Source organism: Xiphophorus couchianus, chromosome 2 (genome assembly GCF_001444195.1).
Source record: "Xiphophorus couchianus chromosome 2, X_couchianus-1.0, whole genome shotgun sequence".
NCBI classification, from domain to species: domain Eukaryota; kingdom Metazoa; phylum Chordata; class Actinopteri; order Cyprinodontiformes; family Poeciliidae; genus Xiphophorus; species Xiphophorus couchianus.
Genome location: NC_040229.1, coordinates 29,437,116 through 29,455,938, shown reverse-complemented (window position 1 = coordinate 29,455,938; position 18,823 = coordinate 29,437,116). Strand labels below are relative to the sequence as shown.

Genomic DNA, 18,823 nt, shown 5'->3' with positions numbered 1-18,823 from the left:
TTGGCTCACCTCATAAAATCCAACCCTCCTCCCCCAAAAAATGTAAAAGCAGTGATTCAACAATACGGTATGTAGGCCTATAAAGTTGGCGTGGTTGTTTGTTTATTTGGATCCCCAGGGCTACACACTCCAGGGTCCCCAAAGTGGGCCGGTAACAGTGAGATTTAGGGGCGCACCGAGTGCAGTTTTCTTCAAAAAGCTCGACCTGCCCATTACAATTTTGGCCGACACCGATATCTTTGTCGGAAAAACTCGCTAATTATAGCAACAAAGCCGCTAAGTTGGCAACAGTGGGAGTGACTGTTGTTAATTGCACATATATGATTAGGTGGTAATAAGTTGTAGTAAGTTATAAGGTTAGCTAGCTTTCACTCTCTAAAGTCGCCAAAGTTTAACCTCAATGTAAAAAATGAGCTAAAATGCTATGGTTAGCTTAACTTAAGCATGTTGAGTGACATTGACTTAGATCTATTTAGCATACAAACATTATTATATGAGCTATAGTTAGCTAACATGCTAAGGTTAGCAGGTTAGCAGGAGTATTTAGCATACAAACATTATTGTATGAGCTATAGTTAGCTAACATGCTAAGGTTAGCAGGTTAGTAGTAGTATTTAGCCTACAAACATTATTGTAGGAGCCATAGTTCGCTAACATGCTAAGGTTAGCAGGTTAGTAGTAGTATTTAGCATACAAACATTATTGTATGAGCTATAGTTAGCTAGCATGCTAAGGTTAGCAGGTTAGCAGGAGTATTTAGCATACAAACATTATTGTATGAGCTATAGTTAGCTAACATGCTAAGGTTAGCAGGTTAGTAGTAGTATTTAGCATACAAACATTATTATATGAGCTATAGTTAGCTAACATGCTAAGGTTAGCAGGTTAGCAGGAGTATTTAGCATACAAACATTATTGTATGAGCTATAGTTAGCTAACATGCTAAGGTTAGCAGGTTAGTAGTAGTATTTAGCCTACAAACATTATTGTAGGAGCCATAGTTCGCTAACATGCTAAGGTTAGCAGGTTAGTAGTAGTATTTAGCATACAAACATTATTGTATGAGCTATAGTTAGCTAGCATGCTAAGGGTAGCAGGTTAGTAGTTTAGACTGGTTTCACATAATTATAGGTCATTCATCGATTTCCCGACACGAAGAAAATCTGGGCCAATTTATGTTGACTATTTAAGAAGTTTTTTTCCCTCTCTTTTATAATATTTGTGCTATTACCGCTTCCCTGGTTGCTATTAGTGCTTGTTGTTAATTACCACACTTGTGCGGCATGTGCCTCCGCCGTGTTAGGTGACTGAAAGCAGACATGAGGAGACGACCTCTCTGACGGGCCCGGCTAACAAGCGGCCGGGGCTCACACAGGGTCAGCTGGGAAGGGGAGTGTTGTTAAGGCGCCGAACAAAAAAAAAAAAAAAAACACAAACAAACACACAAAACAATCCGGCACAGAGCAGCTCACACGGGCGGTGACTCGCGTCAGCATGCTGGGTGTTGCTGCGGGGGCTTCCTGGCCCTTTCCAGACAAAAGGCTGCAGAAGGTCCTGCAGCGGCGGGCTGCGAATCCAACATGCCGCCGGGAGAAAACGCGTCCGTGGAAACGAGGCCGACTGAAGGCAAGTGGTCTAACCTGAAGGAAACCCGCCTTCATAAACGGCAGACTTGTTTGCTTGTTGTCAAAGTTTTAGTTTTAATCTAAATTCACTGAACAGTTTGTGGTTTAATGCGCGTCACGTTAGGCAAGCCGTTAAAACAAAAGTCTTACTTCTTATTTTTTTCAGGATAAAAGTTTTAAGCTGAATCTGAATCAGGGTCAGGTTATGTTTAATAGATTTTTATTCCAGCTGTGATTTGATCAATTTTGGGGATGTTGATTTAGTAAACTTTTTGACTTTTATCATCTAATTTTAGGTTGTTATAATGAAGACATCTAACTGTAGTTTTGATCTATCAGAACCTTTTATTTGGTTAACAGGATTCTAAAAATTTTTTTATATACAAATACATATTTAACTTGTGTTTTGATATATAACATTTACCCCCGTCTCGTCTTATCTTTTGGGCCTTTTAAAACCTAATTTATGGCAGGAAGGTATAAACTCCACCATCCATATTGTAAAACTAAAAATAGTCAATTTTTTTATTATATTAAAGGGTCCAGTTCTGAAATGCTTATAGCAAATTGCTATCTATTTCTTTCAAAAAAAATATTAAATATAGCCTGAAAACGTCTTTTAAATGAATTATCGTTATTAGAATTGTTTCTATTTAGGGTTTATCTGGTTTCTGTTGCATTTCTCAACCTTTTATTTACTTATCATGTAACGCTCCTATTATTTTTATGTATTTACTAGTTCTTCCTTTTGTTTGTTATATTTTTTTTGTCATGGTTCATTTTGTTCACTTTTAATCTCTCAGTTTGAGTTCATCCTGTTGTAATTCTAAATTAGTTATGGTGGGATTTAGAACATAATACAGATACAAAATACATTTTATCTACAGTCACAGATGATTGTAAAAACATTTTTTTTTAAATCACATTTTTCTTAATAAATAGCTTTATGCTTATCTGAGTTTTCCACGACTTAATTTTTAAACAACTCACTGATCCCGTATGGAGGGTAAAGAGTACCAAATTTTAAAAAATTTAAAAATTACTCATTAAATCAGTTACAAATAAAAATTGGCTACATTCTGTGTGAATCAGTTAAATCTGTCATTATTTTATCAAACACATTAGACCTGAAAGACTTAACAACTCGTGTAAAACTAGTTTTTTATACAGCAAATATCAAGTGCAAAGCAATACAATGTGCTTTCATTATTGATTGATTGAAAGCTTTGGAGAAACATTATTCATTATTCATTATTCATTTTAGAAAACAAAGTGGGAAATTCCCCCTGTTTCCTCCCCCCAAATAAAAATCTATTATCTTCTTTCTGTGAAAATCTATAAAACACAAACATAAAATTCAGCCCAGCTTTTCGTGAATCTCTTCAGTGAAGGAGAGCAGAGAACCTTTTCAAAAGTGAGCGGGAGAAGGACGGCGTTTTAAGATTGTTGTCGCAAACCTGCTCCCTCTCTGGCCGAGCTTCGCCTCCAACATTGAGTGCAAACACAATCCGACCTCTCGGCTGACTGAGCTTTCAACCGAGGATTTCCTTTGAGCAAGCGACCCCCCCGGTACCGGAGGAAATACCTTGAGCGCTGAGCTCATTTGCAGCGGCGCCTCAGTGGAAACGGTTCACACCGCCACGCTGCTCGTCCTGCTTTGTTAAAGTTGTACGTCTGCTGCTGAGAAGAAAGCGTAAGATGTTTGTTAAGTTGTGTTGTTGCTTTTATTTTGGATAACAAATGAAGAAGCAGCCTTGGTTTTAGATGGAAATGCTGCATTTGCGTTTGGACCGATTACGCTGATTATCCTCGTAGACACCACGGCCCGGCTGAGCATTTACCCACTTCGAGTTGTTGTTGTTAGGAAACAGCAGATTACAAAATAACTTTCAGGTAAGACAAGGTTACCTTCTGAAAACGACTTAATTACAGTAAAAAAAAAAGTATTCACAACCCTTGATCTTCTTCTAGTTTTGGGTTCTTGTGACTGTAGACCCAACACTTTCACTTTCACAAAGTGTGTCTTCAGTATCACAAAAGAAGAAGTTTGGTCTTCTTCGAGATCTATCTAATAAACGAAGAGCATCTCGATCTCCTCTTGCTGCCGCATGACCCGCGTCTGTCTGTGTGCCTCAGCCCTGCCTCTGCCGGCTCCAGCCCCCCTGACGAAGGCCTCAGGGGACCGCGGCGTGTCGGAGACGCCTCGGCGTGACCTTCCGAGTCCGACGTGTCCCCGATGCGGCCTCCCCGTCCCGCAGAGCAGACCGGAACCGGCCTCGCGGCCCCAGAGCCAGCCGCAGGGCTCAGCAGCGTCGGGACGCGGCGACAGGAGCCGAAGCAAGAGAAGTGGGCCCCGACCCGACCGACCTGCTCCTGGATCTGCAGGCAAAAACCGCACGTCCTGTTTAAACAGATCGACATTAAAAAAAAAAGCAAATTAAAAAAAAAGTACAATTCTCAATAAGAATTTAGAAGTTGAATGAAATTGGAGAAGATGTGGACAGACTCATCTATACTCGTCTGATTGAATGGCCTAGTCAAAGTAGCCACCTTAATCCACCCGAGTTTAACAAAGGGGTCTGGTAATGGATGCATGACACACCTCTCAGCTTGTTACTTGACCTGAGGGAAGTTGCCTCTTCCCCTGCCCCCCAACTTCTTCAAATCAGACAGAATTGGTGTCAAATGTTTGTGCAGCTTTGGCTTTGAAGATATTAATGAAGGTTTAAAGGTCAAAAGGTTAACTGGTCTTCCCCAGCCCCCGGTCCTCTCCCCATCCACACACACACTTTTACTAAATCAAAATTACCTTTAAACTTTGATTAAGGTTTGGAGGCCTTAGTCCTCGACGCGGATGTCGCGGGTTCAACTCCCAGTCCCGGCGACCTTTGCCCCCTCTCCTCACCCTTTTCCCTGTCTGCCTACTGTCGCAAAATATACGAGCCACTAGCGCTGCAAAAACTCTTCGGAGAAAAAAATTGAAAAAAAAAAAGCAAAAAAACTTTTATTAATATCTTCAGAACCAAAGCAGCACAAACAAAACCTTTTGCTGCACAAACGAGTTGATTGACACCAATTCTGTCTGATGTGAAGACAATAGTGGGGCTGGTTGACCCTTCATGACCTCTGGAAACATTTCTTAATATCTTTAAAATGACAGCGGCACAAACGAATTGTTTTGCTGCACAAACGTAGCACAAACATTCGACACCAATTCGGTCTGATTTGAAGAAGGTGTGTTTGGGGAAGGGCGGCAGCTTCCCTCAGGTCAAAATCTGAGACCGCACGCAGCATAAACACGTTCCACTATACTTCCTGTTGGCCTGTCGCGTAAAAATCCCGATAAAAACACCAAACGTTCCCAGCCGCCAAAAAACGTCAAACAAAATAACTGATTTATTCTTTGAGCCCTGCGGTAAAATCTTCAAAGTCGGCCTTTGTCTTGTTCGTTCAGTCGTATTTCAACCAAACGCCAAACTTTCCGGACAGAAAGTTTTCCGAAGCCCATTTGCTTCCCTTCTGTCTCCCGCGTGTCTACCGGTGGGTTCACGCCGCCATCTCTGTGAACCGCCGCATCAAACCAATTCTGGAGCGACACACAACGCCTCCATTTCATCTACACGCGTCCATTAGCATGAGTTATATGTGGGGTGCGTATAAATCAGCGGAATAGGCAGGAAAATGTTGAGCCCGACTCCGCGGGGAATTCTGACACCTCCATTTCTTTCCTTTTTTCCTTTTTTTGTTTTACCCTTGGCTTCCTTCAGTAAAACAGGATAAAACATCTGGATTTGCATCAGCTCGCTGTCATTTGTCCTCGCACAGATGAAAATAAATAAATTAATAAAATAAACGAATACAGGAGGAACCCAAGACACGCACCGCAGCACACAGACGAGATCAACGTATGCAATTTGGTCTGTGCCTAATTTGGGCAGCAGAGCAATTATCATGTGACAGCTTCCTCCTGATTGTTTTTTTCTTTTTGTTGGTTTTTTTTTTTTAGCCCTGAAAGCCTCTGTGGGTTTTTCTTTTTTTTCATTTTCCCTGGAGGACCGAACAAAGCTGTGATTAAGTAAACACAAGATTTTCCTCTTTGAAGTTTCGCTTGACACCGCAAACAAACAAATGCGGGAGATTAATTTGGGTTAATAGAGTCGCTAATCCCCTGTTTTTGAGAACACACACACACAAACACATAAAAAAAACTAAAATAAAAAAAGCCTTTTATGGAACATCAGACTCAAGTCATCTTCATCCTCGTGTCGTGTCGCCCGCAGACTCGTGCTTGGGGCTGCTGCTGGCGTGCCTGTGGTGCCAGTTCTCGGTGGTGCTGCTGGGCCTGCTGGAGGCCTGCTCCTCCTGCTGCCTCTGCTCCTCCTGCTGCCTCTGCTCCTCCTGCTGCCTCTGCGACGCGCCCGGCGAAGAGCTGGGATGTCCCGCCCACTGCCACTCAGTGCTGTTCGAGTCCTGCTGTGAGCCCGTCGAGTTCCTGGAGTTCTGCCTGGACTGCTGCGAGATCTGCCACCGCAGCTGAGCCCCCCGGGGGGACGGGGACGGCGGACATGCCTGAACTGACCCACCGATGAGCGGAAAGTCTCTTTGTCTGAACCAGAACTGAGAATGGTGAGAATTACTGGAGCTGAGACGATTAATCGTGATTAATCGTGATTCAATCATTTGTTGAAATAATCGTGAGTTAATTTAACTATTGATTAATTGCTAATTCGACTAATCAAACTCAAAAAATGGTCATTTGCAACCCCCCCTCCAAAAAAACAACATATTTGAGAGAGTCATGCAGAGAGTATTTATGTTTCCCTCCACTTCTGCTGAGTCTCCACTCAGTGTGGGTGGAGTTTCCCCACGGGAACAGAAACGATTCCCGTCAAAAGTTGTATGAACACTTTCTGCTTTCTCGCAGTTTCCTAGTGAAGTAAAGAGAGTAGTGAGAAAGTGTGTGTGTGTGTGTGGTGGGGTGTGTGTGTGTGTGTGTGGTGAAATATGGTTCATAGCTGCAAGGAAACATATAGAATTGGACATTTTTTAAAATCTTTTTTTGCACTTTAACCTGACTGCCGGGTCCAATTGACCCGAGCAGTATCTATGTAAAAAGTAGACCCATGTGGTACAAATGTGTAAAATGAATACATTTTCGATTCATTTGTAGAGTGCACCTATTAAGGCAAATAGAAAAAGTTTCATGCAAAAAAAAAATACTTCCAACTATTTAAAAAATATATTTTTATCTTTAAAACGGGTCAATTTGACCCGCAACATAACAGGCAACATTTTAGTGTCACTCCGATCAAATCCTCTAAAGCAAAGAAAAACATCTCCTATTAAGCACTCTTAGCTTTTTAATTATTGATCCGTTAAACCAGAAACTAGCCAATAAACGGGCTCAGATAGACGCAGAGCAGAAAGGGCCGCGCTTTGAACGTTATTAGCAGTTTTTGCTTCTTGGCTGCTCTGATTGCCACGTTGTTGCATTTTAAGCAGTAAAAAAAGTTTTAAAAAGCAATGAAATGATTTTTATTCGCTGTATCTCTGAATGTATTTCAGATATTGTATAAATAAAAATAAGGCTCAGTGGTTAATAGGACGTCTGCTGTTGTTCGACTAATCGATTAATCGTCCAAAACAATCAATAGAGTACTCGATTTTTAATAGAACTGTTTTGTTGCAGCCCTGACGATTACGCAGGTGATGTCTATGTTGTGCCGTCACTTAAAATCCCAATAAAATGACTGGAAGTTTGTGGTTGAAACTTGGAAATGAATAAATAAATCAGAAATAATTCAAAGCTCTTTTGAGGAAACGCGCCGCAGACTCGTGGTCACGTCTGCCTGCTGCATCTGTTGCAGTGCAGCAGCTGCAGGTCAGAACAAATCCAGGCTGACAAGTGGAACAAACCTGAGCGCTTATTTCACGCCGCCCGTCCGCCGCGCTCTAAATTAGATATCCGTTGTCTCCCCCCTCCCCCCCCCCGGAGCGGAACCCAAATGCATTGTGGGCCACGGAGACGCCTAAATCTGATTCACTTGCTCTAAAGCGTGATTTAAACGAGCCTCTTTTGCTCCACCGCGCAGACTTTGACAGCGGCGCTTAAGGGTTTATTTTTGGCTGTTTACGCCGCGTCGCTGCTGTCGCCGCGCGTCACCGCTTTCTATTGAAGCTCGCTCAGATCCTCTCAGAGATCTGGAGACAATAAGCATCTTCTTTATGGTTAAAAGTGCCTTATTTGACACACGCGAGAGGGGATTAAAGCGAGAGATGACAGGTTTTGTGTTTGTCCTGTTCTTTAGCTGTAAAAAAAAAGAAAGAAAGAAAAAAGAGGAGCGCAGGAAGGAGTCAAACCTGTAATCTTCCAACACTGGAAGTGTAATGCCTTTGATTTAAAGTAATAGACCTTCTGCTTGAGGTCAGTGGGTGAAACTTTACGCACATCTGAGCCATTTGTGTTCAGTTCAAATATAGCCTATGTGAAAACGCCAAAGTTCAGAGCAGTGGCGCAAAAAGTGGAAAAAAACGGACTGTATGCGACGCACAGGGGCGCCAAAACAAGGGTAGGATAATTAGATTTTTTTTAAAAAAAAAAAAAAAAAGCAAGATTAAAAGAAATGATGGATATAATATAATAATAAATGATCCTGCTGCAATCACAATCTCATCATGCATTCTCGAGGTTTCACACAGACATCTTGTTGGACAGGAAGTCTGAGACGACAAGACAGAAGACGACCTAATGAAGAGCAGGTTGCTTTCAACCCTCTTTTTAAAAAAAAATAATAATAAATAAAGTAAAACACGCTCCTCTTTATTCAGTTTCTGCCTATTTGTATTCTCGCCTGCCTCCAAAGCTGCGTGACAACGGCAGCAACCTCTTCAATCAAAACAAGGTTGATATGCGCGGTACGAAGTGGCGTCTGCATAAAAATAATAATAAAATAAACGGGTGGGAGGTGGTGGTGGGGGGGGGATAAAAACACCTAATAGTCAGTCTGTCAGATGTGCCCATCTGCTACAAAGGAAACAAAAATAAAAGTAACTAGATTTGAATATCTTACAATTCGAGGCTGACGGATCAAAGCCTTGGAGAGACGCACCAGAGGGGGGCGATCATAAACACGCTGTCTCGTCTTAATAGGAGAGGAAAATTATTTCCAAAGCGGCGCAAACCGTCAGGCGTCGCATGTTTGCGAGCGTGGGAGGAGAAGAGGAGAGGGGCGGGTGGGTTTGTTTTTTTTTTAATATAAAGAACATCAAAACACAGCTAATGAGAGAGTTAGGGTTGAAGACGGTGGCGCATCCAGGCTTGATGGCGAGCGGCGTCTTTCATTTGCAACGACACCAACCTGCGACTTTTCAGCGGGTTTTGCGCACAGCCGCTGGAGGATCAGGGCGAATCCTCCAGACATGAAGGAAACAAATTAAAAACTGAGGATTTGTTCTCGCTTGTTGATTATTTGAACTTGTACATTCACTGAATATGACATAAGTATCTTCAGTAATATTAGTACAGAATTACATGTACGTTATGCATTTAAAATAAATAAATAAAATATTACGATGCCCTGTGGGGTTTTACGTTGTATAAAATGTCTGGATTCATTTATACAGCAGCTGAAGACAATCTTATGCTTTTTCCCAAAGATCTCTTTAAATATTATATTTTCTTTTAAAATTATCTTTAGCATTTGGTTTTTTTAACTATACGTGTGATGTTTGTGTTATCCGATTTCTATCTGTGAACGGTGCTATAACGATGAAAACATTCAGACAAAACGGGCCAAAGACGACAAATAAAGTTCAGGACTTCTAGAGTAACATTCTCGTGTCCAAAACATCTGTTTGGACAACATAACAGAGACCAGAGGTCACGTGTGTGACCAGGAGTGCATGTTTGGTACAAACCAAAGGCTGTATTCCAAGAAAAGAAAAAACAAAAAAACAAAAAACAATCCCAACTGTGAATCATAGAGCTGGAAGTGTTGCAAGGTATAGGTGCAGGTTTTAGCAAGTCAAATTTAAAACTTTTTAATGCCAGCTTGACTGAAATTTAAGACAAACTAGAAAGTGTGCACTTCCTGCGAAAATGCAAGTGTGAATGCTGAATGCTTTTGGTGAAAATGGCAAAAGTGTTTGAAGCCGAGATGCTAAAATACTCATGATAACATCTCGGAGACCACTAGCATGTTGAATCTCAGTAACACATTTCATGCAATGTGAAAAACCCCATGTAAAGCTAAAGTAAATAAAAAGCTAAAGCTAGCTAAAACAGTAATGCTAGCCAGCATCTAGGCTACCGCTAGCATGTTGACCTACAGTGACTTGCTGAGTCAAAAAACCCATGTAAAAGCTAAAACTAACTGTAAAACTCAGTTTATATTGTCATTCTCAACTCTGCCACAGGAGGGAGCTGGTCCTGTGGTGCTGGTGTTGGAACAGCAGTAGAAGTAGCACAGGCTAAATTGTTCCCTTAGGCAGCATATACCTAAGTCTCAAATCTGCCAGCAGAGGGAGCTGTTCCTGTTTTTCCATTCACTTCCATGGGAATTAAAAATTCATAAAAAGCTGAATATTATAAAAAGTATGAAGGTTATGAATACCAAAAAATATAGCCGGCATTATGAGAGCATGCTGAATAGTATAAAAGTTGAATGGTGAAAATGGCACAAAGTATGCAGGAGAAGAAGTGTGGCTAAAAGTGTACGGAAACAATCATAATAATAATAATAATAATAATAATAATAAAGGAAAACAAGAGTGTGAATACCTACTGCATTCACACTATTAAAACTACACACAGGGGGAAAAAGCTAGCTAGCAAGCGTATATGAGCAGCTAGTTACTGAGGAACGTAATGAACAAACCTTTACGTGACAGAAAAGTCCCGCCAGAATAAGAAACCAAATTTAAGGCGTATTTAAGGCCAACATACACATTCTCAGTAAATTTAAGACATTTTAAGGCCTTAATTTTAGAATAATGAATTTAAGCCGTTTTAAGGATGCACAGACACTGTGTCACGGTTTGGGAATGCTTTGCTGCAAGATCTGAGCAGCTCGGGTCATTTTTCAGATGGATTTGCTGTCCATCGTTCTATAGCTTCTCCTTAACTGTAAACACGAGTTAAGTGAATCCCATATTGGAATAGATTACATTAAAACAAACGCTGTATTTTGGTAGAAAATGTTGAAAACAAATCCTTCACGTATGCTCCATATAGCTTTTCATTTATTCACTTTTACATACTAATATATTCAGAATACAAACTTTTGATTCCACTGTTGTTGCAGCGAATGAAACGTTACTTTAAAAACCTTTCTGTATATTTATATATAGAACATATATATATATGGGTTTTTTTACAGTATTTTAAGATAACATAAAACAACAAGAAAATAATGGAACAAAATATAAACCGGCTGTCCCTTTCATCAAACCAACAACAAGCTGAAATGTAAAATCGTGGTCACCCTGATTTTATAGCCGGAGAGCATTCCAGCTTGTCATGTTCAAGTACATACTGTTCATTACATAAAAGAACAAATAAACCGAGAAGGACACAACTCTATATTCGTATTAACACAGATATTGCACCATTGGATGGCATGTACCAAATGTCATAAATTGGCAAAAATGATGATAAATACAAACACTTAAAAGCGGCAATTCCAAAACACCAAAATTCACAAATCAAAACTAGAGTTTCAGCCGGCAAAACAAATACTTGAGGTCGTCTTTAGTTCAGAGTCTCGTCCGTCCCTCACTCCGTGAGGTTGCAGGGCGTAAGTGCAACATGCAGTCAAGTTTATTTCTTTCATGACAACAGGATTTAAAAAAGAAAAAAAAAGGGGGAAAAAAAACGCGTTAGCTTCTTGGTCTTGGCTTTAGAGTTTTCTGGTGGCGAACGGAAACCTGCGGTCAGATCCTACGGTTCTTCTTCAGCACCTCCAAATACTGCTGCGTGGCCCAGCTCAGGGGGTCCAGCTCCACCCTGGAGGCGGAGCCCACCGGGGACAGGCGGGCCGAGGCGGCGTCCAGCTCCGCTGTGGCTGAGAGAGGGCCCACGGTTAACACCTGCAGAGGCTCCTTACCGCACGCTTCGAGATGGAGGAGGAGGAGGAGGAGCTGCGCTTACCGTGTCTCAGTTCTTTCGATATGTTTTTGTCCAGCTCTCTCTGCATCTGGGGAAAACACAGCAGCGTCTCAGGTGAACAAAAACAAAGCGCGGGGCTGAAATGTGGGTGAAGAGAAGAGACACCGAGGAGACATTTACCGGCAGAAACACCACTGTAGAAAACACACCAGAGGGGGGAAAAAGCTGGAGAAAATCTGTGGGTTTTTGACATGAAACGCAAAAGCTCATGCAAAAAATGTCAAGCTCCTCACAGATCTGAAGGCTATGGCGTACAAAGAGCTCCTCGATGGTTGAAAAACAAATTTGTAGAAATAATATTTCAGTAAAATCTGAATGAATTAACATCCCTTCCTCAGATGGCGACCAGTACAAACTAATATGCTTGGCTCTGTGCGAGGATAGAAGTGGAGAGCATAAATTCAATTTCTGGCTTGTCCAGTTTGATATGTTTGTATTATAAAAATGATCTAGATAAGGATTTAATTTACATCAGTCCCACTTTACCACTGCTTTATTCAAACTTATATAAAACATTGCTTTCATGTTTGCTAAGGCAACACTAAAATCAAAACGTTGATTTTTTTTTTCAGTGTTTCAGTTCAAAATGTGAAACTTGATACATATTAGTAGAGTTATTGAACTGACTGATAGAATTCAATCATTTATTTTCATGGCTTACAGCTAACGAACACTCAAAAATCCTTCCTGTCAGATACTAGAACATTACATAATTTAAAATGCATGTACAGTTTTAATGCCGTATTGTTAAGCTGTGTCCACTTAACGGCTGCTGACTGTTTCGTTCTCCAGCCAAACAATCACAGAGTCCATAAAAATGTTACTTTAAAAGGAGCGAATTGTTCCAGCAGCTGTTCGCAAAACTTTGTAAATATTCCGTTAATGTCGGAAAAACACAATTACGGAAATTGCGGAGTTTCCGTTACATAAGAAACGCAATTAAAATCACACGTAAATAAGTTTGCTCGCGCGGTGAGTCGTTAAAAAAAATGCAGCGCCACGATCCTCCAACTACTTCCTGTTGTCGTCTTCTTCGTGGTTTGCGCCAACGGAGACATCCGGTTGTTGATTTTGTGACTCAGGTCAAGCGGAAAAAGTGTTTTCACTGCATTTTTGCCGAATACATTAATTTCGATACAGCCAAACAGAAAAAAAGCCCACTTCATCATCATAGCACCAAAACTGTTTTTCAAAAAATGACAGTTTTTCCCCCTCCCGGAAATTGACGTTTTATTATGCAAATTCATTTCCGAAATGTCAAATAGCGCAAATATATGCTCACGAGCCAGTCGCATCCATTACACAAGCTTCAACTGTGAGTTTCTGTTGTTACGCAGCTGTAGGACCAAGGACAACTTTAGAAGCGTCTTACCTGAACTAAGGAGAAAAAAAGAGCTGGACTGCTGCTTGGTCAAACGGTAGCAATAAACAAGCTTCACAATGCGGTCAGTGGAAGACTGTAGGCCTACACTGTTACCGAACCACAAACCAACAACATGAACGATGGACCAACACCGCATTTAGATCCACTTCCTTTCTTTTAATGGTGCAGTCTCAGAGCTAATGAGTCGTGAACAAACCCTCTGGGGGAATGTTTTGTCTGCGCACACCTGCTGTCAGGAAGCAAAATGGCAGAGGTGAGTATTTACAACCCCCCCCATATTATATTTCCTTAAAACTGTGTACTAATGCAGTTCAAACTACCATCCATTGAAAGAGATTATTATTACGTATTTACCTTTTCGCAGCAAGAATACCAAGATGAATGAAGACACACCTAAACACACACACACTCGAAATAACCATAATAAACTGACTGGAAAACCAGTTGCCGTATTGCTGTTTAACTGTATGCGCTTTCATTAAAATAAAAAATATACAAATATAAATGTCACAGTGACAATGTAACAGTAAAAGTGTTATGTAACGTTGTCGTATCCATAGCAAATTAATTAATAGTTTTAATCTATAGTCATTAAAATTAATACACACAAACAGAGATTGTGGTTAATATATGACACCACAACCTACTTTGTAAATACTTGCCACTATGTAGTTTTGACAGATTTGATCTTTTAAATAAACTTACTTCTATTTTCAGTTGCTGAAAGAGTTTGTTATTGAGAGGAAATTATCAAAATAATTGTTTAGGAGGACCTACCATCAAGGCTCAGATTCATCTTTCTTTGTATTCCCTTGATGTTTACAATGTGATAATATGAACATTATCACCACCTGCTGGCCGGGCATGAGTATACAAGCATTTTGCGTTTGGTAAATGTATGATTTTTTATTTATTTTTGGCAAGAATGTAGCCAGGCCTATTTTTTTTTTCCTTTAACAAAATTTGTATGCTTAGGATTATTCTGAGTACATTTTTTTCATTAAGTTGCTTAATAATAACTTCTCTCTTGAAGATACACCGACACTTGAAAACGTCAGTGTTCGCTTACAGAGGTTCCAGCAAACCTTTGAAAGCAAATCAGAACCATTATTTCCATGCAAAAAAGCTTTAAGGTAAAAAACTGCTCTGTACCTGATTCTGTGACCAATGACTGCACCAGTTACGATCTCAATATTCAAGGTGAATTCATCGCAGATAAGAGAGAAAAGCTGGAGAGCTTTTCTCTAAATACAACTTTGGAAGATTCAGATTAACTTTATACTGAATGACAAACTGTTTAGGCCTGAGATAGAACCAAACTAAACCGATTCTTGAGTGAAAACATTTTAACGCTAAAGTTGCTGATCAAAAGGTTCAGAAAGTAAAAGAAGAGAGAAAAACAGAAACAGTGGCCTCCAGCTGCCTTTCAAAGCCAACAAAGGAAAGGAGCGCCACCTAGTGTTGTTTAAGCTGTACAGGCAGAACAGAGGTGCCTTTACCCAATTAAGCCTAAAATATTCACAAGACTTTAAATTCAAAAGATTAATTTGTGATGTAGTTATGTTTTTTTCTTCTTTTTTTAGTTTAAACCTTAGTACGGTTTTCCATGTTTGAAATTGCAACACAATAAGATCGACTCCCATGAAGACCAGTGAAACTCTGTCGATAGCCACCAACACTGAACACCTGAGCTTCTATTGTGGATAAAAAACAGAAATATATTGGCAACATACTCTCCAGGGGCTGGCAGAAATAAGGTGGGGCAAACAAATTGTAAAAATGCCCCAATACTTGTCAACCACTGGGGTTTTTTTCTGCAAGCCTCCTGGGTGATAAAAGCTTCAGGTTGAGCAGCTTTCCTCAAAGTTATTGCTGCTTCCTCTGTTGTACAGCTAAACCTCAGTTAATTAAGGTACAGTGCTTTGCAAAAGTTTCCTCTGCTGCTGAGTTTTCGTACATTTTGTTGTGTTACAGCCACAAACTGCAAAGTATTAAACTGGGATTTGATTTATGAAGAAGTTCATAAACCAAATAATTCAGTTTCGTCTCACCTAACTAGATCCTAATCTGTTTTTTTTAAGGATAGTTTTGTAGAGTGAACAACAGTCTGTGGAGGATCTCTGCAGCTCCTCCAGAGTTACTATGGGCCTCTCGGATCATACCCTAACCTGATTAGGGTATGGGCTCCCCTGCTCCGAACCTGATTTTTGTTTGGAGCAGGGGTCTACAACTGCCGAGGAGTGAGTGGATATTTTTACCTTCCATAATGTGGATTATTAACTTTGCCTAAAGATATTTGCTGAAAGTATTATTCAGAGGCATAAAATACAGCCCTTGAAAAGCATAGTGATTTAAAAATATCTCCTGATAGGAGATTCCTTCTTAGAATTTGAACCAGGTGAGGCTAAAACTCTAAGACCATGCCACTTGTGGAGTTCTGGGTAAATCATATTTACAGACAAAGTTTAAAATTTTTTATCCTTAATGGAAAATGTAGATATTGTTGGGCAGCTTTGGCTTAATTATTTCCCTGAATATGTTGGATTTTTTTTCAGTAAATGTTCCTTCTTTTGAGTCCGTGATCAATTTAACAATTAACCAGTTACTAAATTAGATGACAATATTTTCAATTATCAATTATCACAATTAATCGGTTAGCTCTAATTTGAAAAACCTTGCTTATTTTACTCTCCACTTCACTACAATATGCAACTTTGTCTATAAAATAAACTGTAATCACAAAAAACCCGTTTGACGTTTGAGGTTGTGACATAGCAAAATGTAAGAAAATTCAAGGGGTATGCATTTATATACATATACATATAGCTGTTATACTATATGTAAAAAAGAAGCGCAAAATACGTCAATTTTTTTTGTTGCTTTGTCTGGCAGCTTTGTCGCCACTGAAACGCACGAGCAACGCAATGAAACAGCAACCAGTCAGACACTCAGCTGAAAACAGCAACACACCTGGTTATGAGTCTGGCTGAAGAGAGGAGAAGTGAGAAAAAGACTTTTGAGCTAGAAGCTAAAAGAGTGAGAAATACAAGACAAGTTAGCGGTAATAGTGAAAAAGACAGAAATATTCAATAGGAGGAAGAAACAAAAAATCTACAAAGCCTAAAGTGTTTGTTGGGTGAGCTGATGTAACTCGGTGAACACAAGTCTGACTATGAGGTGAAACTACAGAGAAGTCTCTATTTATAACTAATGTCTCTGCAGTGACATAAACTTGTTCTTAAAAAATGAAATCAGGAATATACAAGAACACAGATTTCCTCTTTAATCTCTATAAGTGAGTGAGAGATGAAGGACTGGGCAGACCTTAGCCAGGTAGTCCTCCACCCTTTGGTCCTGTCCGTCTGACACAGTACTGGGCAGGGAATATCCCACGCTCATGTTCCTGTTGAGGGCCCCCACCGAGGTCCCGGGGTTCGCTGGCGTAGCCAAGGCGCCCATGTCCAGAGAAGGCCCCATCAGGCTCCCGCTTGTAATGTTTCCCATCATAAGACTCCTGCTGCGCTCACTCAGCAGCTTGGAGTTGGCTTCGGTGAGGCGGCTGTTGGCCCTGTTCATGGGAAACAAGAAAAAGCTAATCACCGGCATCTTTTTAGCAGCTCGAGATTTGTTAACAAGCGTTTTACCAGTTTACCAAACCTTTCTTTTTTTTTTTTTAACAAAGCAAAACAGACTTCTCTAATAAGCATTTTAACCTCTCCAGTTTGGCAGTTAAGGACATCCGCAGGCGCATCTCTTCGTTGTAGAGGTGTCGGTAGCGCTCCAGCTCGGAGCGCGTGGACTCTTTCTGGCTGAATGTCTCCTGCTGGACGGTGCGGGCTCGGTTCAGCTCCCCTTCCAGCTCCCGGATCTTCTGTTCCAGCTGGGAGCGCAGGTTGGCCTCGTTGGCGGCTTTGATCTCATCTAGTGCCTCCTGAGACGCCGCTTGGGACTGAGAGACACACAAATCGTAGTTAATCCCACTGGTGGGTGATATCAAAGTGCGACATCAGCCTTCTGCTGCTGTGAATTGATTTCCTCTCTGTTGGGGTTTTTCTCAGCTCTTTACCTGTAGGAAGAGGTTGACCTGCTCTAGTTTCTGCTGCATCTCCTGGTGGGCTTTTTCCTCCGCTTCACGTCGGTACTGATCCAGCACGCTCTGGTCGGGCTGGACGTTCTCCAATTGGCGTCTCAGCTCCCGCACCTCGTTCTCCAGGTGCCCCTTGCTTTTCTCCAGCTCGCCGTGGTTTCTGCCCACGCCTTTCTGGGAGGCCAACTGGTCCTGAAGCTCCCCGTTGATCTTCTCCAGCTGGTAGCGTCGAGATGTTTCCTTCTCCAGCTCTGCCTGCAGATCCTCCACCTAAAGATGGAGGAGATGTTTGAAGGTCAAGAAGCAAGGGGAGATTGTAGGCGATTCACTGCATGGGTGTTCATTTAAAATTCGGTACAAAGAACTTGCCTTTAGGGCAGCATATTGCTGTAAAAATCTTTCGACTGTGGATACAAGCATAAAAATTAGCACGCTCACCCCTCAGGTCATATGTTTGGCCTATGTCCCATTAGCCACTTCAGGATGAAACTTCTTGTTTTTGAGCCTTTCAAGCCAATTATTGCCATAAATGTTACACATTGTACATTTTTGACTTTGGTCAACCTGTTCATGCAACTTTAAAGTAATGATATGTAGTAAAATAAGAAACAGAGCACTTGGCTGTTTGCGAGTCTCGTGTGGAAAATAGCTTCCACTAGTTTTTTTTGTGCTCATCAGTCTAGTGTTAGCTTCTTCTATTTTCTGTGCTTAGCAGTTTAGCGTTAGCTTCTGCTAATTGTTTTTGCGTTTAGCGTTAGCCTCCACTATTTTTTTTTTGCTTAGTAGTTTAGTGTTAGCTTCCACTAATTCTTTAAGTTTAGCAGTTTAGCGAAAGCAGAGCTGATATTTTTGTGTTAAGCAGTTTAACGTTAGCTTCGACTAATTTGTTGAATACCTTAGAACCCAGGTTTAGAACCCTGGTGTAAACTGAGTCAAAGAAAAACTGTGAAATGGTACTGTTTGATTTTTTGAATCCAAAAACCAAAATGTAATGTATAAGCAGCGCATTAGGTTGCGTTGAAGCCAGCATCAGACCCACAAACCTTGTCCTTCATCCACCCGTCAGTCTGACTCTGTCGCCGGTGAGGGCTCTTCATAGAGGAATAATTTGCTCCTCCATTCTCTTGACCCTGCAGCTTCTTCTTTGCACTTTTTAATAAAGTTCGTTGCCTTAAACATAAACGCACAGAGTGAATATCTAACGCATCAAGTAAAATATTCTAAACTTGCAAAGACTAGGCTGATTGAATGTACAAAATAATTGAATGGAGACTTAAAAAGGATACAGACACTGGTGGACCACAAAGCCAAGACGATGGTTCTAGTGGATCCTAGCTGGCTTTAAACAGCCCAGTGAGAGTCCAAAGAGTCCAAAAGCAAAAGTCACCTGTGCATTTCTTTTTGAAGATCCATGTTTCTCTTCATCTCTTGTTCAAGGCGAGTGTCTACCGCTTTCTTTTGCTCTGCAATTTTCTTGGCTTTCTTCTTTTCAATCTCCATCTAGAACAGAATGAGCAACTCAGTGACTCTTCACACCTCAGCTGAGTGACACTTAACCATCA

General features: G+C 40.8%; 2 protein-coding genes across 5 annotated transcripts in view; one reads left to right on the top strand and one right to left on the bottom strand.

Moving 5' to 3' along the window:
• Positions 1 to 1,580: 1,580 nt before the first annotated feature.
• Positions 1,581 to 6,427, top strand: LOC114153238 (myoD family inhibitor domain-containing protein-like). The gene is made up of 3 exons (XM_028031639.1): positions 1,581 to 1,626; positions 3,762 to 4,010; positions 5,906 to 6,427. The coding sequence occupies exons 1-3, from the start codon at positions 1,581 to 1,583 to the stop codon at positions 6,160 to 6,162; spliced, it is 552 nt and encodes a 183-aa protein (XP_027887440.1). The 3' UTR covers positions 6,163 to 6,427.
• A 4,421-nt stretch (positions 6,428 to 10,848) lies between these two features.
• The window catches only part of ankrd26 (ankyrin repeat domain containing 26), a 33,325-nt gene continuing 25,350 nt past the window's right edge, over positions 10,849 to 18,823 (bottom strand). For all 4 annotated transcript variants that reach the window (XM_028037973.1, XM_028037999.1, XM_028037991.1 and 1 more), the window contains 7 exons: positions 18,649 to 18,761; positions 18,305 to 18,431; positions 17,241 to 17,531; positions 16,888 to 17,123; positions 16,499 to 16,742; positions 11,773 to 11,818; positions 10,849 to 11,686 (listed from right to left, as the gene is read on the bottom strand). In XM_028037973.1, the coding sequence (XP_027893774.1) occupies positions 11,556 to 11,686; positions 11,773 to 11,818; positions 16,499 to 16,742; positions 16,888 to 17,123; positions 17,241 to 17,531; positions 18,305 to 18,431; positions 18,649 to 18,761 (1,188 nt within the window). In that variant the 3' untranslated portion in view covers positions 10,849 to 11,555. The remainder of the gene's footprint in view (positions 11,687 to 11,772; positions 11,819 to 16,498; positions 16,743 to 16,887; positions 17,124 to 17,240; positions 17,532 to 18,304; positions 18,432 to 18,648; positions 18,762 to 18,823) is intronic.